This window comes from Chrysemys picta, chromosome 2 (genome assembly GCF_011386835.1).
Source record: "Chrysemys picta bellii isolate R12L10 chromosome 2, ASM1138683v2, whole genome shotgun sequence".
Lineage (NCBI taxonomy): Eukaryota > Metazoa > Chordata > Testudines > Emydidae > Chrysemys > Chrysemys picta.
Genome location: NC_088792.1, coordinates 68,867,731 through 68,892,131, shown reverse-complemented (window position 1 = coordinate 68,892,131; position 24,401 = coordinate 68,867,731). Strand labels below are relative to the sequence as shown.

Below are 24,401 nucleotides of genomic sequence, written 5' to 3'. Positions count from 1 at the left end.
TTTGATTTGAAAGCACATCAGAAAATTATACTTTGAATAAAATGTTTTCAATCAGATGAAAAATGTGAATAAATCTTGAAATAACGAGAAGAAAATTACCTAAAAATTGAAGTATTTTAAACCAAGTAAAATAAAAAGATGAAAATGACTGCGGTGACTTATTTGATCTAATTAAAGTACTAAGTGGTTGGTAAGTATCATTGCCTATGCAGAAGAAAGAATGTTATAAATACATGCAGTTGAGAAACAAGAACATTTGAAACAGAGACATGAATTGGTAGTAGTAATAGGATTGGATAAAAAAAATCTAAATTAAAAAATATCCTAAACTTCGTATATAATTTTCTAAATTGCACTGAAGAAAACAATAAAAACAGAAGGGAAAATGTATATGAAACTGTGTAGATTTAATGTGAAAGGAAACATAAACCAGCAGGTAACATTTGTATGAAACTCTCAAACATTTATGTAGCCATTTGTCCCTTTTTCTCTATGTTGCACCTTGCAGTATGTATAAACTATATAGGCATAATGTGCCAAGAGGATTGTGGTTTCCCTGGTGGCTACCAATCCTCTGTTGCATAAGTTGGCTTGTGGGACAGAGATTGTGTTGATAAATCCAAAGCTCTTTTTCAAGGGTGAGTGGATGTGCTGTTGAAGAATTTAGACCTTTATATTGGAGCCTGTATTAATGTAATGCATAGGCCAAGCCTTGTCCTCAATTTTCATTTTAAGTGTACCATGAAAACTATAACTCCAGTAAATATACTTTCTAAAGATAAAGGCTCAAATCCTGTTTACTCAATCAAAACTGCTGTTGACTTTACTCTCTGTCTTCCCCTTTTTCATGAATTATTTGAAATTCTCTTGTTACCTCTTGGAAACCACCCCTGAAGCTTCAGTGAGATTTCTGTGTACTAATTATCTTGTGAATATGGAAAAACCTCATAATATAATGCATATAACCTACTTTGTTTCTCTATGCTTGATTAAGAAAAAACAATAATCCAAAAATTATTCTCTGTTGGTTTGGATGGAAATTTGTAGGCTGATGCAGCGTTCTTTGCACCTTTTTAACTCATCAAACAGTTACCAGATAGCAAATTTTAATGATAATGGGGTTCAGTGAGAATACATAAGAGGCTCTCAAAAAATTGTACATTCCATTTTTGAGGAGATTATTTCTCATTTACTGTAGAATGCAATAAAATGAACAAGGTTTGTATAGCTTGCTATTTATTTAAAGCTGTAGTATCTGTATACTTGGTACAAATATGCTCGTGATATTGTAAACGTCTGTCTTGGGCCAAACTTGGTTAATTTAGATTTGGCAAAGATTCTCAGTTTGTTTCTCTATTGTTTCACTAGGATTAGAATGTGGAGTAAAAACTTGCCAGAGTGTAAATGCCCATATGAAAAGAAGTGCATATTAAAAAGAACAGAAAATTTCCACAGAGTGCATAGTTAACCTCTGAAACTCATTGCCATAAATTGTTGTTGAGGCCAAGATCTTAGAAAGATTAAAAAGGGTTGCATAAGAATATAATAATAAATAAATGGTATGTATATGAACAAGAACATTCACAGATACATCTTATTATTTCGTATTCTCTTGCTAATGTATCAAACTTCTCATGTCAAGGCACCACAAATTACCTGATTTTGGAAGAAACTTCTCCAGATGGTAAGTTATTTCATAATTGTTGGGTTTCTTGAATCTTACTTTAAAGCACATGTAATGACCACAGGCTATGACAGGATGTGACTAGTTGGATTACTGGTGTGAGCCAATATGACAATTCCTAGATTCCTTTCTAAAGATGTTGAAATCTTGAAATTAATGGGGTATACTGGCCGAAGCTGGGCCTAGATAGCTTTAAGTAACATGACTAGCACTCACCCCATAACTCAGCCACTTACCCACTTTCTCCAGTTTATGTGGATCATATTCGTACATTCGGATGGAATTTTATAATTTTGAACAAGGCATGTAAATTATCTTTCTGCCTCCATATGTCCGGTTCTGTAGTATTTACGTGAGGAAAAACTCCCCATCAGCTTGGGCAATGGCAGCAAATCATCCCCTCGTGCAGGCTGTTATGTGGGAAGGGACATAACCGCAAAGTTCTCTCCACAGAGCTTCCTATGAATTCTACTATTGGAGGGATGGGGTTGGGCTCTTCCCGTCTTGCAGAATCCTGCAGGGCCGTCTGAACCGAAATGCTATGCTCCTGCAGCTGGTCTGGGCCACCCCCATTCTTCCAAGTTCATGGGTCATAAAAGTTAAATGCAATTCAGTACAGGCAGAAGATGTGGAAGCAACAGCTTTTTCAGTAGTGGAAATGGTTGTATGTTGGTAGGCTGGGCTGAAGTAATCCTATCCCCTATCCCATGACAGGTCCAAAGAAGTTCAATTTACTATTCATTGTTGGAGGCAGTTTCGTGATAAAATGCTGTACACAGGGTAGAATGTGCATAAAAAAACCCACTGATTTTTCCCCCCAGAAGCCCGTTGTCCAGTCCTCCCCACTTTTGCTTCTCCCTTAGCCCTGCTCTGGTCTATTAGGGTACGTCTACACTACCTGCCGGATTGGCGCGTAGCGATCGATTTATCGCGTGTAGTGTAGACGCGATAAATCGATCCCCGATCGCTCTCCCGTCGACTGCTGAACTCCAGCTCGGCGATAGGCAGAAGCAAAGTCGACGGGGGAGTGGCAGCCATCGATCCCGCGCCATGAGGACGTGAAGTAAGTGATTCTAAGTCGATCTAAGATACGTTTACTTCAGCTACGCTATTCTCGTAGCTGAAGTTGTGTATCTTAGATCGATCCCCCCCTTCGCCCCCCAGTGTAGACCAGGCCTTAGACTTGCCTCCACTTTGCACTCCTGCTTTTTCTGTGCCCCTGCCAGCGTCAGATGAAGGTGTCAGTCATACTGGCATAATTGGTGGGGCATGTAGATTGAACAGAAGCTGTCTGACAGGTTGTGGATAGTTGCAGGAGGAGCATCAGATGAATTCCTTAGTTTCTCTTAAAAAACTAAAACAAGCCCAGCCAGTGTGCAGTCTCACTTTTTTAATATTCTTTGGAGACGCTACTATGTCCCCCATAAACTCATCCTGCTGGACAGAGACTGTAAGAATAGGAGCTAGGGAGAGAAAATCATTTATGCAGAAATTATATAATTTTATAAGGCAAATTCCATACCACTGAGAGCACATATATTCTTTTGATGTGGTATTTTACTGTCTTATGTAATTAAATTTTGATGGGTAATCGGAACGCTTTCTAGATTTGACTAATAATGATGTCTCTGGTATTTTCTGGAGGTAACAGAAGAATAAATATATATTTATTTTTAAAAGTGTCCTTTATGCTCAGTTCTTGCTTTCCTGAGATACTATGATTTTGCCTTTGAATGCATTTGTTTAATTTTAACATTTATTAAATATTGTCATAAAAGTAAGCACGAGGAACTTATTGAACATTCCCTCTTGTTTAAATTCCAGATTTCTCTTGCATATTCATCACTGTTTTCTTTGATGGGAATATGTAATATACTGCCCTTCAAAGTCAAAAGAAAAACTACTGAGAATGTCACTTAACATAATAAATCAAGAAAACAGCATGAAATATTAACAACCAGTCTCTTGCCTGGCTATGACGGAGCCTGAACTCTGCTTTGAGATTATTTTGCTTGGAGGTTCTTTAGAATTTTGGAATCTCCATGCTCTCCATTCTCATTTCTTTAAAATAATAATAATTAATAAATAAGTCAATAATGTAGGTTTAATTAAATATTACTTTAAAACCATTGGGCTTAGCTTATAACAAGTTGCATTTTAATATTAATGTCTCAAATGATTAAATCCAAGCAGCATAGTGTCAGAGACATCTTATTTTCTTCTGTAAGTCTAATTAGTTTAGCATTTCAGTCAGGGATGTTTATCTTGCTTTCAGTTCAAGAATTCTTAGGAATTTTTTATTATTATAATTTTATTATTTTACAGTGGTGTCCAGACACACATACTCATGGGAAATGTGTTTACTGCTTTGTGTTTTCTCCAAGTTGTACTAACAATGTTATCATTACTTACCGATGAAGGAAATTCCTTCGTATATTGTGATTCTTTGATGACACTTTCATTGCTGTTGACAAGAACCTATTTGCAGCCTTAATAAGGAAATGCTTTTAACAGTTAAGAAAGAACCAACTTGATTGTATGCAAACTATTTACAGTTGTGCCAAAGAAAGTTCAGCTCTGTCATATGTAACACGGGATAAAACTTTGTTTGCAATGGGCAACTGTTTGTTTCCTTTTGCTTGGAAATGGCATTTAGAGCTTGATCTTACATTTATTATGTCAATGACAAAGCTCTTGTTGGCTTTAATCGTGCAGAATCACGGCCTCAGAGAATACCAATATTTTGATCATGTTCAAATATTAACTTCTTGACCACTCCTCTTCAGAATAAATAATTAGACTTATTCAGGGGTGAAATTAATTTAAAGGATTTACTGGTACGCCAGAGTCCTGAGCGGGTGTGGCCTTAACCGGAAGAGGTGTGGCCTCAACCAGAAGAGGCGGGGCCTTTCAAGATTTAAAGGCCCTGGGGCTCCGGCTATGGCTGGGAGCCCCAGGGCCTTTAAATCACGCCGGAGCTACCTTTATCTGTTTTCATCTTATGCACCAAGTGTACACCATGTTTTAGCCATGTGCTGCTGTAGACTGCTTGCTTTTGCACCACATAGCAGAGAAGATATATTTATATTCTGCAAATACATATTTCTTTTTAAATATGTATTTTTGCCTTCTGTCATAAAAAATTCTAAATAGACCATTTTATATTGCATCACACTGCAAACTGTGCAGCAATCTAGATCTTTTGGAATTTCATAATAAGATGAGGAGGATTACTGCCGGCATGAAAACTTATGTACAAGGGAAAACAAGTAAGTTAAAATGGGTCCAAAAAAAATAAACATTGATTATATGCAACAATTTTATCAGCAGTGCCACTGTCATCACAGGGTAAATTAGCCTCTAGCAGCTGTGGGTGACTGTGGCCAAGGGCTAAAAAGCTTAATCAGAGAAATATGTTAAAAGTTAATGCTCCAAAGTCACATTAAGTAAAAATATAAATAAATAAATAGATTTTTTTTAAAGAAAAATCCCGTAACATAGGTTATTAAAGCTTATAGGGAAGCACTATGCCCATTCTCCTTTTTTAATTTTTTAAGTGGCAGTGCTCAGAAGTTGAGGCTCTAAATTTCAATTGTCTTAAAAATGTTATAGTTTGGTTGAGGGATTTCCTCTAGTTTTCTAACTATCTTAAAAAAATATTTTAAAAAATACTCCTCTAGTGCAGAGAGATTAAATAAATACAACTTTGGCGGATAACTAATGATTGCTCTTCCCAGGGCTATGTTAAAAGTTCCATGATTATGTCATTGCACAAGTAGAAAGAAAACAAAAAGAGTAATGTTTACTTTAGCTGTGTTAGAAACATAAGGTATGGAGAGGGGACATTATTCCTTGTCAAATGGAAAAAGTTAAAATTCACAGGGAAGACATATTAAGTCAAACCAACCTAATAGCTTTCTTTGACAGGGTAACAAGTCTCGTGGATAAGGAGCAAGTGGTAGATGTGGTATATCTTGACTTTAGTAATGCTTTTGATACTGTCTCACATGACCTCGTAAACAAACTAGGGAAATATAACCTAGATGGAGCCACTAGAAGGTTGGTGCATAACTGGTTGGAAAACCATTCCCAGAGAGTAGTTATCAGTGATTTACTGGCAGGGCATATCAAGTGGGGTCCCGCAGGGATCAGTTCTGTGTCCATTTCTGTTCAATATCTTCATCAATGATTTAGTTATGGGGTTCTCAAACTGGGGGTCGGGACCCCTCAGGGGGTCGCAAGGTTATTATATGGGAGGTTGTGAGCTGTCAGCCTCCACCTCAAACCCCGCTTTGCATCCAGCATTTATAATGGTGTTAAATATATTAAAAAGTGTTTTTAATTTATAAGGCAGGGTCGCACTCAGAGGCTTGCTATGTGAAAGGGGTCACTAGTACAAAAGTTTGAGAACCACTGATTTAGATAATGGCTAAGGTTAAGATTCTGTTATGGGTATTTTTAGTAAGTCAGGAACAGATGGCAGGCAATAAACAAAAATTTACGGAAGCCCGCAACCTGTCCCTGACTTTTACTACAGATACCCTGAGAGGAGGTCAGACAGAGCGCTGCTGGGGCTTGCAGCTGCTCCAGCCCCGCCCCTGCTCCTGCGGCAGGGGCTGACCCGCCCCCGGCCACTGCTCCAGCATCCCTGGGGCTGGCAACTGGCTGCTGTTCCAGTGGCCCTGGGGCTGACTGCCAGCCAGATGTTCCAGGGGCCACTGCTCTGGGGCTGGCTGCTGCTGCTCTGGTGGCCCCTAGACTGGTTGCCAGCAGCTGCAACAACGGACCCGCGGCTGACCGCCAGCCAGCTGTTTTGGTGGCCGCTGCTCTGGCAGCCCCAGGACTAACAGCTTCTCCAGCCCTATCCCAGAGGAAGTGTCAGAGATCCCAGAAAGTCACGGAATTCATGATCTCTGTGACAGAATCGTATCCTTAATAATGACACAGAGAGTACACTTATAATGTTTGCAGATGATACCAAGCTGGGAGGGATTGCAAGTGCTTGGGAGAAGAGGATTAAAATTCAAAATGAACTGGACAAACTGGAGAAATAGTCTGAAGTAAATAGGATGAAATTCAATAAGGTCAAATGCAAAGTACTGCACTTAGGAAGGAACAATCAGTTGCACATATACAAAATGGAAAATTGGCTGCCTAAGAAGGAGTACTGCTGGAAGGGATCTGGGGGTCATAGCAGATCACAAGCTAAGTATGAGTCAACAGTGTAACACTGGTGCTAAAAAAGCAAACATCGTTCTGGGATGTACTAACAGAAGTGTTGTAAGCAAGACACGAGAAGTAATTCTTCCGCTCTACTCCATGCTGATTAGGCCTCAACTGGAGTATTGTGTACAGTTCTGGGTGCCACATTTCAGGAAAGATATGGACAAATTGGAGAAAGTCCAGAGAAGAGCAACGAAAACGATTGACGTTCTAGAAAACATCACCTATGAGGGAAGACTGAAAAATTGGGTTTGTTTGGTCTGGAAAAGAGAAGACTGAGAGGGGACATAACAGTTTTCAAGTACATAAAAGGTTGTTACAAGGAGGAGGGAGAAAAATTCTTCTCCTTAACCTCTGATGATAGGACAAGAAGCTTAAATTGCAGCAAGGATGGCTTAGGTTGGACATTAGGAAAAAAATCCTGTTAGAGTAGTTAAGCATTGGAACAAATTGTCTAGGGAGGTTGTGGAATCATCATTAGAGATTTTTAAGAGCAGGTTAGCAAACACCTCTTAGGACTGGCCTAGAATACTTAGTCCTGACATGAGTATAGGGGACTGGACTAGAAGACCTCTCGACGTTCCTTCTAGTCCTACAATTCTTTGAATCTATGATTCTATGATTATTTTCAGATTTTGTTAAGATATTTGCATAATATGAAAAGTTTAATATATTTATATGATCGTTGTCTTAATCATGGGTGAGGACAACTGATGTATTATTTCACAGAATTTCCTTTTGTAGTTCTTTTTTGTGAAAGGTGTAGACTGCAGCTTCCCAGAGTTATCCAAGTCTAATTGTTTGATACAGGTGGAACAGCCCACTGCGTTTGTAATATTCTTCTCTCTTAATATCTGATGAAGGATGCATCTGCTTATCTCAACATAGACCCTAACACAATTGCTAGAAATCATCTATGGCTTAATTCCAGGGGTTATGGAGTCCTTAAGGGAACAGCAGTATTTATAAACATTGGCCCAGAGCCCCCAAAAGACTTGTGTCCAACTGTCACATTAAGCTCCTAAATCCAACATTTAGGCACCAGAGATCATCAAAATCCCACTCACCCGCTGCCTAATTCTGTTGTGCCTAAAGTCCCTTGGTGCCTCAGTTTTCACCATTAAAGTTCCCTAGGCCAGCGATTCTCAAACTGTTGGTCGGGACCCCAAAGTGGGTCACAACCCCTTTTTAATGGGGTCACCAGGGTTAGCTGAGACTTCCTGGGGCTGAAGCAGAAGCCCGAAACCCACCAACTGGGGCCGAAGCTGAAGCCCAACAGCTTCAGTCATGGGCATCAGGGCTCAGGTTACAAGCCCCCTGCTGTAGGCTGAAGCCCTGGGGCTTTGGCTTTTCCCCCCTCCCGCTCAAGGCGGTGGGGCTCGGGCTTTCCCCTCCCCCCAACCCGAGGTGGTGGGACTTGGGCAGGCTCAGGCTTTGGTCCCCCCTCCTGGGGTCATGTAGTAATTTTTGTTGTTAGAAATAGGTCACGGTGCAATGAAGTTTGAGAACCCCTGCTCTAGGCAAAGCCTAAGTCCTTTTTGTGGATTTAGCCCATTGTCTTTTGGAACAGATTGTCTTGTGGTTCAGGGACAAGACCCAGGATAGCCCTAAGTGGGTGAACACTGGGGAGCTTTGGACATCACCAGTGCCACTTTCTACGCAAACAGGAGGACAGTGCTACCAAAGTAAATACTCTCCATATTTCTCCATGGCTTCTGGGAGGGTCGCTTTGGATAAGGCTGACAAATAAAAAGTAAAGAAGTCCAAATTATCCCCTCTGGTACAACAAGCAGAGACAGAGATAGAGTGGACTATCTCCTGTGGGACACTAGGGGAGTTGCAGTTTTATGGCATCATCTGCCCACCATAAGAACTTGTTAGAAGCCTCTCTGCAGGGACTAGGCTTTGCAGGGTTTTGGGGAAGGAGATGGAGCTAGATACTAGTTGCTCTCTGTGGCTCCATTCCTTGCTAGCCTTTCAAAGTTCTGTTTCAGATTCCAAGAGGAAGTTAATTAGGGTGACTAGATGTTACGATTTTATAGGGACAGTCCTGATATTCAGGGATTTTTCTTATACAGATGCCTATTACCCCCCACCCTCTGTCCTGATTTTTCACACTTGCTATCTGGTCACCCTAAAGTTAATGCCGTTGGAAGTAGCATTGATTTCTGTGGATTCTCCTGCCCAGCTGTTAGTTTGCAGCCAGGAAGGGTTCGCCAAATGGTAGCCTTGTTCCAGAAAGAGTTGTGCAGTCAGGAGAAGATGAGGCCACTAGAACAGCTCCAAGGGGTCCCCTAGCTGTAGCTGCCTCTTCATCTGTGATTCTCAGCTTTCGCTCCCTTGTGGGCCTCAGGATCTGTGAGGCTGGGAAGTTGCACCTCCACCTTGCACTGCCCCTCGGATAGGCCCAAGCACCTGAGGGGACAATCCCCTTTAAATTTTTCACAGTTCATCCTCTAGAATTCTGTGTCCAGTCTGCCTCCCTGTGTTTCTCTGCAAGAGGGAGACAATCTGAGATCTCTCCTTTTAGCAATATAGAATTTATGGGCTAACCCCGGAGTTGTAGACCCCAGGAAACGCATGGATGTCAGTTGTTTCATGGGGGAATATTCTTTTCCTTCTCTAGGATCTGTAAGATACTGTTTGATCTGTTGGTAATGAGTATTGCTGGAAATACTTGCAGCTTCAATTATCAGCCGAGCAGCAACCTAATTTGCCTGGGAATCAGTTCCAAACACACCCCACACTTCTGTTTCTACTTTCAACTGTAGCTAAATTGAAAAACACAGCATCTGTCATTTACAAGCTTCTCACATTCTCGTCTAAACCTAGACCGAATAAACAGAGCAATCATTGAGGTCAGGATGTGAAGTGTAACAAGAAACATGGGAATGTGGAGCAGAATTTGCAAAAATGTTAGTAGCGCTATAGTCACTTTAAACCCAAGATTGATACAACAGAAAACCCTGTTAAGAATGTACTGGACCTTTGGCAGGATACACAGGTTTTCCGTGTGTAATTATTGTAAATACTGGAATTGTGGAAAGGTTTGCTCTGCCACTGACGTGCTGTGTGTCCTTGGGTAAGACACTTCACTTCACAGCTTCAGTTTCCCCATCTTTAAAATGTGGATAAATCATACTTTGTAAAATGCTTTGAGATCTACAGGTGAAAATGCTATCAGTTATTGAAGTCAATAGGACTTTTTCCATTGACTTTAACTGGGGTTTGGATGAGGCTCTATGAGAGTGTTAAGATAGATGGAAATAATACTAAGGATTTTTAAAGTGCTTGTCTTGGGGCACAAATATGTTTGCTTTCACATTTTCCCATCGTATTTGGCATTTGGGAGGAAGTATTTAGGCAACTGTCTCAGACTTATGTGCTGACCTTCTATTAGATCCCCAAATCTTTCTTTTAGGGGGTATGCAGAATAATCCAGACATAAGTAAAGACACATCCATTGTCCATGCCCAAGGTAAGCATGAGTAAAGCTGTGAGTTTGTCACGGATTCCGCAACTTTCTGTGACCTCTGTGGCTTTTGCAGTGGCCAGTGCGCCTGGCTCAGAGGCAGCCCCTGCACCAGTCGCACCTGCTGGGGCATTTCTAAGGCCACCGCATCTCCTCTCCCCCCCCCACAGCAGAGTTGGGTGTGGGAGGGGACAGGGGTTGGGGCACAGCATGGGGTGAGGCGGGCTCTGAGCGGCGCTTACCTGGGGGTCTCCCTGGAAGCAGTGACATCACCCTTGCTCAACTCCTAGGTGAAGGCGTGGCCAGGCAGCTCTGTGCGCTGCCTCCTCCTGCAGGCACGGCCCCTGCACCTCCCATTGTGCTTTAAACAATAGCTCTGAGAAGTGAAATCACCCCTATTCATTGCTTTAGGGTGTCAACATTAACTGTCAACGTTTTAGCAGAAATGTTCTGGGGGTTAGTTTTTTATATCTCAAAACGTAGGGTAGACTAGATAACCTAGCTCTTTACTGTCTACTGGCTAGTGTGGCATTGTTCTCTACTGCATATGCTCCAGGGGTTTGTCAAGGTCAGTTCTAAATTTCTCAAACAATAAGGCTCCCACCATTCCTTTTGAGAAACTATTCCACAGTCTTGATAGATCTCACTGTTAGAAAGCTATTTCAGCCTACATTTTCTTATTAATATCATTACTTCTCCTGTACTGTGGGGCTCACAGTGAATAATTATTAGAAGAAGTGGAAGGGAGAGCACTCCAGAGGAGGTAGACGTTTTGAACAACACATAAGTAGAGTTTGGACACTTGGGCTTTCCCCTCCACTTTACTCCCTAGCAGGACCAATATAATTAACAGTGTGTTTGATTATTTATATTTATTATACATTATTTATTGGATAGCTTTTTTTATGAATCCCAAGTGATTTGTGTGCTGTGATAGATACGTCAGTTCTCTAAGATCTGTCACCATATACATTTCTTAGGTTTCTCTCTTTATTTACACAATTAAAAAACTGTGTCATATCACCTTCAATCAAAAGCTTCATTATCCTTGTCTGGAACATGTTCTTATGTGTTAAGAAAAAGTGTACGTGGCATAGCTATCCTATTATTATTTAAATTATTCCCCACTGTTATTGGTTTAGAATATTTATTAGTTTTTGATAACTTCTTTCATTATTCATAAAGGATACCCACACTATCTGATGGGAAATGCAATACAATAAAACTTTATTTTGCATAACTAGCATCTTTCAACAAACTCTATTCCAGAGCGATTTACAGCAAGGGTCCAGTCCTGCGGGGAGCTGAGCACTTCCTGCAAATGGCTGAGTGCTCTCAACTCCCATTGATTTCAGTGGGTGTTGAGGGCACTTGGCACCTCACCTCACACAACTAGGCTCTTAGTTAAAAAATAAATGATAGCCAAGGGAGAGAGGAATTAAGCAGCAGAGCCAGGGAGGAAAGATGTGTTTGCAGATAACACTTGAAAAAGTATGGAGAGTGGCTGAGGCAGATGCAGGAAGGTTGTTGTAAATGATTTACAGATTCTCTTCTCAACTATGCAGGGCTACTGGGATAAGATAGGATCTGCCAGACTGGATCAGACCCAAAGTCCATCTAGTACAGGATTCTGTTTGAGAATAGCCAGCACCAGGTGCTTCAGAGAAAGGGGTAAGAATCTGCAGTAGGTAGAGTGGGGGTGGGAAGATTATCCCACTTATTATAACTGGATATTCTTTTTATTCTTATGAATATTCATTTTTTTTAAATCTTGCTAGGGTCTTGGTCTCAATGGCATCATGTTGCAAGGAGTTCTGCAGTCTGTGCATTGTGTGGAAAAAAGAGTGCTTCCTTCTATTATTTTTGAATTTGTCTTCTTTTACATTCATTAATGAATTTCCCCTTGTTCGTGTGTTACATTTTGACCATTGGTGCTGATCATTATATTGGGATAGAATGATGCTACATGCTTACTAAGTCTTCCCTCCCCACACTATCCACCAAAAATCCAACACACTTTGTATTTTAATGTGATTCCGACCCTTTACATTTAATTGGACCAGTCATTTATGCAGTAATTAAACCTTTTGCAAGACAATCTGTTAAGAATTCTGGAATCAAGTAAACCTCAGTTAGCTACAGGTATATCAGCTGGAATGGTGCGCATCAGTGTGAAGCATGCTTACCTCCAGAGAGGCTGGAATACAAAAAAAGGTAGTTTAATTTAGGATTATCGATCGATTTATTTTTTGTTTTTGTTTCCAGATGAGCTACCAAGCTCCTCTGCAATCAAGCTCTCTTCCTGGCGTGATCTTCCATCTCAGCTACAAGAACTATATCAGCAGGGTTTCATCTTGGCTGCTGTCCACCCTTTTGTGCAGCCAACTGTTGAAAAAGAGAGGACTCCCCAGGAACAAATCTTCAGGGCTGTGCTGATCAAGAAAACAGAAAGGTAAAGCACTTCCAGTGAGCTGGGATAAAAATAGACAATGAGATTTCCTGCTGAGTTTTGACCTAGATCAGGAAATTATAGCAATGTCATTGCTAATGTTTGCTGTGCAAGGCTTGGATATTTATTTGTAGGCTTGAATAGGTTTAACATGTTCTTCGTGTTTATAATCCATCTGCATTTTGTCAGCTAAGACAGAAAATAACAAGTTGAAATCTGCTTTATATTTTGGAATGTGTTGTCATGAAAAAGCAAACAAACCCTGTGCCTAATAATTTGCTAAAACAGTCCATTTTGTGTGCTTTATTCTAATAATTTATTGGATTAAATACAGCTAGAAAAATATTTACTTTGAAGAGGCATACAGTCAGTGGATAACACAATTAATCTGAAAATTGTAAAGTAACATGCATTTTTGTACTTATCTACAAACTTTACTCCCAAAACTATCAAAGTGCTTTTAATTTTCCAACCCAGTACAATTCATTTTAAACCAACAGAAAATGAGTCTGTTTGCTTTGTTCTGTGTTTCAAATTGTATTGAGTAACTTTGTGTAATACATTCAGTGGCTAGGGAACACAATTCTTTCTATGTTTTAATCTCTCAATTTAATAAAAATCAATAGATTTTTCTGCTTAGTCATTCCAAAAAGAGATAGCGAAATTGAGAATAAACATTCATAATAGAATTAAAATTTTTAGTAAAGAGTTTTTAAAAATACATTTAGACTCCTAAATTTTAAGGTCAGAAGGGACCATCATGATCATCTAGTCCCTGGCGGGCTGGGCCGGTTTGTTTACCTGCCCCATCCGCAGGTCCGGCCGATCGCGGCTCCCACTGGCCGCGGTTCGCCGCTGCAGGCCAATGGGGTGCTGGAAGCGGCGGCCAGTAAGTCCCTTGGCCCGCGCCGCTTCCAGCAGCTCCCATTGGCCCGGAGCAGTGAACCGCGGGCAGAGGAAGCCGAGATCGGCTGGACCTGCGGACGGGGCAGGTAAACAAACCAGCCCGGCCCGCCAGGGGCTTTCCCTACACAAGCGGCAACCTCAGTTTGAGAAACACTGATCTAGTCACAGAACCTCACTGGCCTCACTGCTGTAGTAGGCCCATAACCTCTGGCTGAGTTACTGAAGTCCTCACATTTTTGATTTAAAGACTTCAAAGAGAATCCATTTAATACTGGATTGATAGCCATGGGGATCACAGTCCACTATTTGCAGGACAAGTACAAACAAGCAGTGCGATCTTCCCATATCACAAATGCTCCTCAGCACTGCTCCAACACTGTCTAGATTAAAGGCCTGATGCTGAAGCTTGCAAAGATCATCCCCTGCCTCAAAACGCTAAGCCTGCTATGGACGATGATGAGCAATAGGCGGCTACGTGTCCATCTGGGCGACAAAGTAAGCTCGCCCCGGTTCCTCCACAATGGATTGCCATAGGGCTCAGTACTCGTGCTGACGCTCTTCAGTGCCTACATGAGTGACATGCCACCAATGAAGTCACGCAAATTTGTATATGCAGATGACTTTGTTCTGGCGACACAAGCAACCACCTTCAATAACATCAAGTCGACCTTGAACGGGGACCTAAACACCATGGAGGAGTATCTCTGGAAATGGAGGCTCAGGCCAAACCCCCACAGAACAACAGTAACTGCATTCCATCTTGATAATAGGAATGCTAAGCGCACTCTGAAAGTGACCACCTGCGGCAACACTGTGCAACATGACCTCTCTCCAACTTATATCGGAGTGAAGCTGGACCGCACGCTAACCTTCCACGACCAGCTGAAGAAGGTAGCCACCGAGACGAAGACAAGGGTCAACCTGGTCCAGAAACTGGCAAGCACAAGCTGAGGAGCATCAGTGCAACGGATATCAGTGATGGCCCTTGTGTATTCTGAAGCTGAGTATTGTGCACCGGTATGAACAGAAGTAGTCACATTCGACTTGTTGATGTCCAACTAAACACTGCAAGGCGATGCATCACTGGAACCCTCAAGTTGACCCCAACACCCCGGCTGTCCGTGCTGTTACACATTGCTTTCCCATCCATTCACCGCAATGCCCTAACCCTCTGGGAAGTCCAGCGAATAGAGAAAAACTAATGTCTCCCCAACCACTGGGACCTCAATGATGTCCCTCACCACCGCTTGAAGTCATGCAAGCCCTTTTGGACCTATGCACTTAACTTCCAGCAATTTGACTTCAACCCTGATGGAGCTTGGAAAGCCAAATGGTGTTCACAAGAAGTCACAAACACCTTGTGAAAGACCTGATGCAGAAGATCTCTGGCTTTGATCTTCCGTGAAGCTTATGGGCAGCCCCAAACAGCATCCACATAAACCATGGCAGATGCGGACACTTGATGCACAAATGGAAAATTAAAAACCCTCCGATGTGTGACTGTGGGCACCCCAAACAGACTGTGGAACATAATGCCTGCTTCACAAATACAAAGGAGGCATCACAGCATTACACTCCTCTACTCCTGATTCATTATCTGACTTAATCATCTACATGTAAAATTATAGTTGTTGTTCTACATCTACATCAGCCATAAGAAGAAGCCCTACTATGCTGGAACAATTTCTAGGAAGTAGAGGGTATTTCATTCTCCTTTGCCTATTCTTGTCCTTATCTTTTTCTGCTGAGGATTTAGACAAGGAGGCTAATTGTGGTTTGGATACTTGTTCAATAGAAATTGGAGCCAGACCACAGACTCACTTCACACAGCCTACCAAATGATCATCAGACGGTAATGACTTGACATCCCTACCAACTACAGATAGGGCCAAATTTGAGCCAGTGGCCTAAGGGAGAAAGGTTCCATGTTTCATTACCAATTACATATAGGCATTAAGTATCCCAGGTAGATCGACTTTTTAAAAGAATTGTCATTCTATACTGACCTGCTTTGGGGCTTGTCTACACTATCATCCTGATCGACAGGCAGTGGTCGCTCCAGCGGGGGTCGATTTATCGTGTGATAAATCAACCGCCGATTGCTCTAGTGTCGACTTTGGTATTCCACCTCAACGAGACGCGCAAGGGGAATTGATGGGAGAGCGTCTCCTGTCGACACACCACAGTGAAGACACTGTGGTAAGTAGATCTAAGTATGTCGACTTTAGCTACAAATAGATCGATCCCTCCTCTCCACCCCCACGCCCCCCGTAGTGTAGACCAGCCCTTCGTTTAATAAATAAGGAACTTCATGCTATTTTGCAACCTACCAATATTCTTGGCAAAGGGGGCATCACAGTTTTGTGACTGAGACATAGGACTGGGAATAAGGAGATGTGGGGTCTGTTCCTGACTCTTTCACAGATGTCCTCAATAATATTAGGCAAGTCACTTACCAGAGCTGTGCCTCAGTTTCTCTAGTTGCAAAATGGGTAGTAGTTCCCATGTGAGTAGCTCCCTTGAAGTTACTGGGACTACTTGCTTAAATTAAAACACATGCTTAAGTGTTTTATTGGGCTAGAGAGTTCAACACCGTTCAGGATTGACCTGTAAAAGTGGGCTAGCGCGCATGTATATGACATTATCTTACACTCAGTGAGCTTGATTTATCAGTGCCTTGCACCTTGTGTAGTAATTTACACCTGTGTGAAACTGAACCAAATCTGAATTCTCTGCTCACTTGTATTGGGGACAGTGTTTTACACCAACTTTGCACATCTGTGAATGAGTATACAAGATATAAGGCGGTGGAAAGTATGAGTCAGTTAAAGTCCCGTTATATTCACATTCCATTTGTTTGCATTCCCTTAACTCCCATCACTCAGTTTGGTTCACTGAGTCTGAATGGGTCTAAGATGGTAATTTATGTGTTTAGGTGATGAAAAAGGAGTATAGCAGGAAAAAAACCGTAACAGAAGGGTGAATTACACCAGTTTAGACTCCCTTAAAATCATTTAGGTGCACCTCTGACTTTGGCCAAATGTGCGATGGTAGCTACTGCCAAGGAACAAGGGGGAAAGGCAAATTTTGAAGATCTCAAGCAGAATGAAGAGAGATGGGCAGCTGACTGATCTCAGATAGCTGTGGCAAGGGACTGGGCAGAAGGCTTTTTTGCACAGTCTGTTCTGCAGTCTAAATGGAATAACACTGATTTTACATCACAGAAAAAAGGATTTCAAAGCTGCTTCAGAAAAATCATCCTTATTAGAAGACATTTTATAAAATAAAATAAAGGACGTGATTAATCTGTGATCAAGTAAAAAGATCAGTTAAGTATCTTTAAGTTTAGCAAAGGTCTGACATCTGTCCTCTCTGTTAAATTTAACAATTGGATGGAAGTAGATGATTATGGTATTTGCTGAACACACTATACCAAATGAGGGCGTATGTTTAGTGTTAGAAGATTGTAGGCAGTCCAGCTCTAAGCGTAAACTCATTAGCAAAGTCACCTACCCTTTGAACCAGAAATGGCCTCTTTCTGTTTTCTGTAATATCACCAAGAATGCACACAAGAGCTGTACAATGTCAAAAAAAATCTTTTAGCTTTCATGAGCACTCAACCTCACTATTCACTGCCATTCTGTATGGTGCATCTGAAAGATTGTAGAGCTTACTTATTTTTCTGATGCTTCTTATTAACACCAATTGTCTTGAAGCCATTATTTAAACTTTCAGTTCTCTTACAGTGATCATTATCTGTCCTGTTTTTCTCCCACTTCCTTCCTTGCTTTCTGAAGATAGCATAAATCAAAGAGTTTTGTTAGTTTCTTTACTTATGCAGTATTATCAATCAGGTATTTGTGTGTACCTAGACATCTAATTGTACATTTTAATTAGTCTATATCCTTCTATCAGCATTACTCCATTTTATTTCAGACTGACATTTGAACATGGGTGCTATTGACATGCATTGCTAGAATTTTGTTTTTCCTGGGATCACCCCTCCTTCTAGATGTGTGCTAGCGGATGGTATGCCTAGTGGCCAGAGCAGGAGATGGCTATCAAGGCATTTTCCTGATGCTTCCAGCAACTCACTGTAGTCTTCCTGTGCTTTAGCTATAAAATGGGGATAATAATACTTACCCCGCCCTGTAAAGTACTGTGAGATCCGTGGATAAAAGTGCAATTTAAGTGCAGTGTATTGCTGCTGCTGTTGTTTTGGCATTGTCTTTGCATTTTAACATGCTCAGTGTGGACTTGCAGTGTCATTGTATGGCTTTTCTTAACATTACCAGGACATTTCCATTAACTTATAGGTATTTTTATTGACCCCGTTTGCTGACCTTATACAGTACCTGAGACAGAGCACAGGGCAACAGCAGCTGAGCTAGCACTGTGGTCACTGCAGCTCCAATTAAACACTGCAGAACAAACTCTGTTAAGAAGAGCTGTACCTAATTGGAGGATGGAGGAGATCTGGAAGGCTAATTAAGCCATTAGGCAAAGGATACAAAAAGGCACAGGAAGGAAGGAGGGAAGGGGATGGGGAGAGATACAAGGGTGGTGGGAATCAACATTGTAAATAAACTGCACTGGGTGTTTTACCAGCATGAAGGTCTCCGAGTGGTTTGTGGACTTGAGCAGAGACAGGAGCGAGTAGGCCCTGCCACACATGGAGACTTGTCTGGAATCTTAGCCAGTGCAAGGGTTTGGTGGCCTGCATGATGGAGGAGACCCTGCAAAGTTTTGAACAATCCCACCACATGGAGAGGCAGGCTTTGTTTGCTTGGCAGGCAGAGCAGCAGAAAAGCCTGAAAGATTTCATAAGGGAACAAGCCAACAAGCAGCAACAGCTCCTACAGAATGTGGTGAGTCTCATGGTGGTGGATGACACCTGGACACTGGGCCTGGGCCTATGTAAGATGGGCCCTGAGAGATGATCCTGATGCATTCCAGTGCACTATTGAGAGGGTAGCTATGGGTTGAGGTTGGTATAAGGCAACCTGGGCCCTCATTCTGGCTCCCTATCTGTCAGGGGAAGCTCAAGCAGCATATATGGCTCTGAGTGAGGAGCAGGCCAGGAATTACAAGATGGTGAAGGCAGCCATCCTGGATTGGGTGGATCTGTCGATTGAGAAGTACTGCCAAAAGTTCAGATCAGCAAGTTGGACTGGGGGTTTACGGCCCTGGCTAGTCACCCAAAGGTTGATGAACTGGGCCACCTGCTGGTTGAGACCAGAGGGGAAATAATGAATGCTCTGGTATTAGAACAGTTCCTTCAGGGCTTCCCTAAGAACGTACGAGTGTGGGTCAGTTGGCATCAACCCGGTATGGTGGATGCGGCCATGAAATTGACAGAGGAATACAGAGATAGACTTTCCCAAGAAAAAGGGACAACCCAGAAAAGAAGATCTAGAGTGTGGGAGGAAGACTGGAGAACCCACAGCAAGAAGGGGCATAGAGAGGATGAAGGAAGAACCCCGAGGAGCTCTGGCTGGGGCTCGACCCATTACATTCTATCAGTGCAGGTGACAGGGACACATGAAAAGGGACTGCCCATATACAGGGACTGCAGTTTTGCCAAGTTTTGTGGCTGGGCCAGAACTGGAGGGAAGAAACAAGGACAGAAACTGTCCACCATTTCGGTAATGGTGGGGAGGACATTCCGGAGGGGCCTTGTGGATATGGCCTCAGGTTGCTCTCTTGTCTGGAGGGAGCTGGTGAAGTCTCACTGGATAGTTCCAGGGGCAACTATGGACATGGAATGTGTCCATGGGGATAAGAGACACTGCCCTATGGCCGAAGTGCTCCGGAGGGCCAGGGGAGGTTTAGTTGGAAACAGGTTGCGGTAGTGGAGGGGCTGTCCTATCCAGTTGTGTTGGGCACTGGTTGGAGCCCCGTCCCAATATGGAAACAAGGTAATATAAAGAATCCCAGGTTGGGGAAAGGGAAACCAGAAGGGAGAGAAAAGAATGAGCCCATGGGAGAAACAATAGAAACTCTTAAACAACAAAGCCAAAGTCAGGAGGAAAGGAGACCTCCCCAGGAAATTGAAGATGGGGGGATAGGAATTTAGGAAGGAGGTATGGGGGAAAACAAACAGTCCAAACTTCTTAGTAGAGGTTGAGGAACATATGGTGCCCCCTGCAACACAGCCCCAAGGAGAAGAAACCCAGGCACTGTTTGGAGGTTTGGGAGAATCTGAGACTGAGGGATCGGGGATAAAGGGAGTAACCTCGATCTCTGCCAGATACAAAGGGAGATAATAGGGGGAGTAATTCCCCAGGGTGCCCTGGTGTGAAGACTTGTGGGCTGAGATGGAGCTATGGGGGTCTGCTCCCTTGACAGAGTGTGATTTCTGTGGGTGGAGAATGTGCAGACCCCGCAAGGCGACCCAGATGATCACCCCAGGGACAGAGAGAGACTCCCACAGGGTGAAACCTCTAGTAAGGGTGGGAGAACATGGAAAGAAGACGTACTGTCAGATAACGGGGGGATTTGTGTGAGAGAGCTCTGGGCAACAGCAGCTGAGCCAGTGCTCTGGTCACTGCAGGTCCAATTAAACACTGGAAGGAAGGAAGTCGGGAGGGGGGGGAAGCAGACAGAGAGGGAGAGATTACTCTTCCCTGCTTGCCTCAGGAGCTGAAGGCTCCCTAAGACTGAAGGAGTAAGGCTGTATGGTGTACAATGGTGGTGGGTATCAAGATTATAAATAAACTGTACCAGGTGTTTTACCACCATAAAGGTCTCTGAGCGGTTTGTGGACTTGAGCAGAGGCAGGAGCAAATTCTTCCCCCGCCACAATACCCATTTCAAGTGAATATGGAAACAGGGCTAAATTCTGCTTCTGGATGTATGTGAGAAAGAGGTATTCATAGCAGATAGTGGGAGCCACATGCATCTAAAGGAAGGTTTTTGCTCTTAAAATGTTAACTTTGTTACAAAGAATATTAGAAAGACAACAGCTATTTTTCAATCAACATTTACATGGCATTATGGACATTATTAATTATGATTGTGCATAAACAAATATAAGCATGTTAATTCTTTAGAAACAGTAGGGGTGATGGCAGGATGTCATGTTTATGAAGGACTTGATTCAGCTCTCATTAAAGTTAGTGGAAAAACTCTGTTTTGACTTTAATTTTTATCTAACTTCTTCTATATCCTTGTTAATGTAGTACCCTGAGTGTTCACACATTAATGAACTGGTGAGAGTTGGATTGGGACTCAAATGGAAAAGGACAAAATTAATAGGGTAAAAAACTCTATTTTAAGCTTCTCAAAGGGTATTGCAAAAAAATCTGTATGTTTATTTTTTTTTAAACCTCTCTAATTAAAAGTAGTTGGCAGTGATCTAAGTAGTGCTTTTTTTCATATCTTGTTTTAATAATGACTGACTCTGACAGAGATGAATTCAGAGAATTTGGATCTTCAGAGGAGAGATTTCTCAGTTAAACAAGATATGCAACGTGTGAATCCAGGCTCTTCAAGAGGGGATTTCTTTTATGTAGGGGGCGGGGAGGCAAACATAAGGTTTAGCCTAGAGTCTGCTGATTCACACTTGAGAAAAGTTGATTCACACTGATTTACACTTGAAGAAAGTATGTGATAGTAGTATACTAGAGGGTGAGAGCTTATCACAGTATGTTTCTCTTGGCAAATGGAAAGTAGAGAATCAGTTCATTTCCAATAAATAGAAGGCTCTGGCTAACCAGAATAAGAATAATCAGTTAGATCTGTGAACGGTGCAGACGGAACAAAATCTTAAATGAGGAGATTATTAGTGGTCTATTTGTGGGAACCAACTATTCCTCTTTGGTATTTTAATTTCTGACTCTTTCTTTAATATTTCATCTCAGATCTTTTGTTTAGGTGTTCGGCACATTATTAGATCTGAGAATCTACTGCTGTTGCGGCAAACCTACGCCTAACAGAGCAATCCCAACCCTGGCCTTTGAACGAGTTGTCTGCATCAGCTCCATAGTGCTGGGTTGCTTTAGTTTTTCCTCCCTGTTTTGCTCTTTCAGCTGCCTTTGCTGTGACACTCCTGTCTAGTGTGCTGTAGTTTCAAAATTCAATGGTAATTAAGATGTTTGCACTTCCCATCCTGACTAGTATGTGCCAAAAAGAAAGCCACATTCTCTTCCATTAGGAGATCTACATCCCAGGTTCATGGATAATTTGCTTAGAATAGTGCTTGTGTGTTCATGCGTACAGTAATAGATTGAGGTAGCTAAAAATACATTGGATCCTGGCGAGGTCTTTTTTGCCATATTGCTGACAATCTTTAAGATTTATCTTATGCAGGTTTCAGCTGTAATCATTAAAATAATAATTAAGGAAAGAATTTCAGTTCAGATTTAGAATCAGTGGTTTTATTATTTGGGGATAAATTTTCAAAGGAGAGCGCTGGGTTTATCTCAGAAACTTTACACACGTTCTCCTTTGCTGTTAAAATAATGAAATCTGCTGTACAGTCACACTCTTGATGAGATCATGCTGCTTTGTTCTTCTTCTTTTCCCACAATTCAAAACACAAATATTCACAATTTGGACAATACCAATTTTACTTACCTGCAAAGGAATCTGACAGAGAGTTCAAGGTGACTCATCAAAATGGCATAGCTTTAAATAAAAAAGAATTATATCTATTGTATAACTTGTGATTTATTTAAAAAAATAACAAAATAGCAACAGATGAATCCAACTAAGAGTACTTTACTTGGTGTAATCAAGACCCTGCATACACAGTGGCAAGCTGGACCTAAAGTCTGTAACAAAGTCCGTGGAATCTGTAGCAGACTTGAAATTTTGCTGTATCTTCATTTAAAAATGGAGGATTTCATGATTTACATGTGCACATGAATAATGCAGTCAGTACAGTAGTCCCTCTGTTGTTTATTGGATGGTGTCCGTACACTTTCAGTTTTCAAAATACACTAGATATTTGTGTTCATAATGAGGAATATATTGCATACATGGTTGAGGATGGGGAAACAAAGTTTGGACAGCTAGGTATGGGAGATTTGGAGAGGCATGGAAGGCAATATGAGGTTGTGGGAAAAACACATTAGTTAGGTATTCTCCTATATGACGAGCAGTGAAATATTTAATAACGCTGACACCTAGGTTTCATACAAGGCCTGTAACCCTTATGAATGGAAATAATCCTTTTGAAAGTAATGAGACTAACACCGTGGCTAAACAGCAAAGTAAAAGAAGCAGTTAGAGGCAAAAAGGCATCCTTTAAAAAGTGAAAGTTAAATCCTAATGAGGAAAATAGAAAGGAGCATAAACTCTGGTAAATGAAGTGTAAAAATATAATTAGGCCAAAAAAGAATTTGAAGAACAGCTAGCCAAAGACTCAAAAAGTAATAGCAAAACATTTTTAAAGTATATCAGAAGCAAGAAGCCTGCCAAACAGCCAGTGGGGCCACTAGACAATCGAGATGCTAAAGGAGCACTCAAGGGTGATAAGGCTATTGCAGAGAAACTATATGAATTCTTTGCATCAGTCTTCACGGCTGAGCATGTGAGGGAAATTCCCAAACCTGAACCATTCTTTTTAGGTGACAAATCTGAGGAACTGTTGCAAATCTGAGGTGTCATTAGAGGTGGTTTTGGAACAAATTGATAAACTAAACAGTAGGGTTGTCAATTAATCGCAGTTAACTCACGCGATTAACTCCAAAAAATTAATCGCGATTGGAAAAAATCGCGATTAATCACAATTTTAATCACACCATTAAACAATAGAATAACAATTGAAATTTATTAAATATTGTGGATGTTTTTCTACATTTTCATATATATTGTATTCTGTGTTGCAATTGAAACCAAAGTGGATTGTATTTTTGATTAAATATTTGCACTGTAAAAATGATAAACAAAAAAAATAGTTTTTTAATTGACCTCATACAAGTACTGTAGTGCAATCTCTTTATCGTGAAAGTGCAATTTACAAATGTAGATTTTTTGTTACATAACTGCACTCAAAAATAAAATGTAAAACTTCAGAGCCTACAAGTCCAATCAGTCCTACTTCTTGTTCAGCCAATCGCTAAGACAAACTAGTTTGTAAATAAGAAGATGGCAACATTATCTCCTGTAAATGTAAACAATGTCACCAGAAAGTGAGATCAGGCATTTGCATGGGACTTTTGTAGCTGGCATTGCAAGGTATTTATGTGCCAGATATGCTAAACATTCGTATGCTCTTTCATGCTTCGGCCACCATTCCAGAGGACATGCTGATGATGCTCGTTAAAATAATGTGTTAATTAAATTTGTGACTTAATTCCTTGGTGGAGAATTGTATGTACCTGGCACTATTTTACCTGCATTCTGCCATATATTTAATGTTGTAGCAGTCTCAGATGATGACCCAGCACATGTTGTTCATTTTAAGAACGCTTTCACTGCAGATTTGACAAAACGCAAAGAAGGTACCAATGTGAGATTTCTAAAGATAGCTACAGCACTCAACCCAAGGTTTAAGAATCTGAAGTGCCGTCCAAAATCTGAGCGGGACGAGGTGTGGAGCATGCTTTCAGAAGTCTTAAAAGAGCAACACTCTGATGCAAAAAACTGCAGAACCCGAACCACCAAAAAAGAAAATCAACCTTCTGCTGTTGGTATCTGACTCAGATAATGAAAATGAACAT

The 24,401-nt window shown here is 41.4% G+C and overlaps 1 protein-coding gene across 7 annotated transcripts in view; it reads left to right on the top strand.

Moving 5' to 3' along the window:
• Window positions 1-24,401, top strand: part of RFTN1 (raftlin, lipid raft linker 1) — a 129,951-nt gene that overhangs the window by 26,087 nt on the left and 79,463 nt on the right. For 6 of the 7 annotated variants that reach the window (XM_065587052.1, XM_008170495.4, XM_005297035.5 and 3 more), the window contains exon 3: window positions 12,645-12,831. In XM_065587052.1, the coding sequence (XP_065443124.1) occupies window positions 12,645-12,831 (187 nt within the window). Of the gene's footprint in view, window positions 1-11,923; window positions 12,051-12,644; window positions 12,832-24,401 lie in introns of those variants that run through there. The other variant, XM_042862006.2, reaches the window with a different exon arrangement.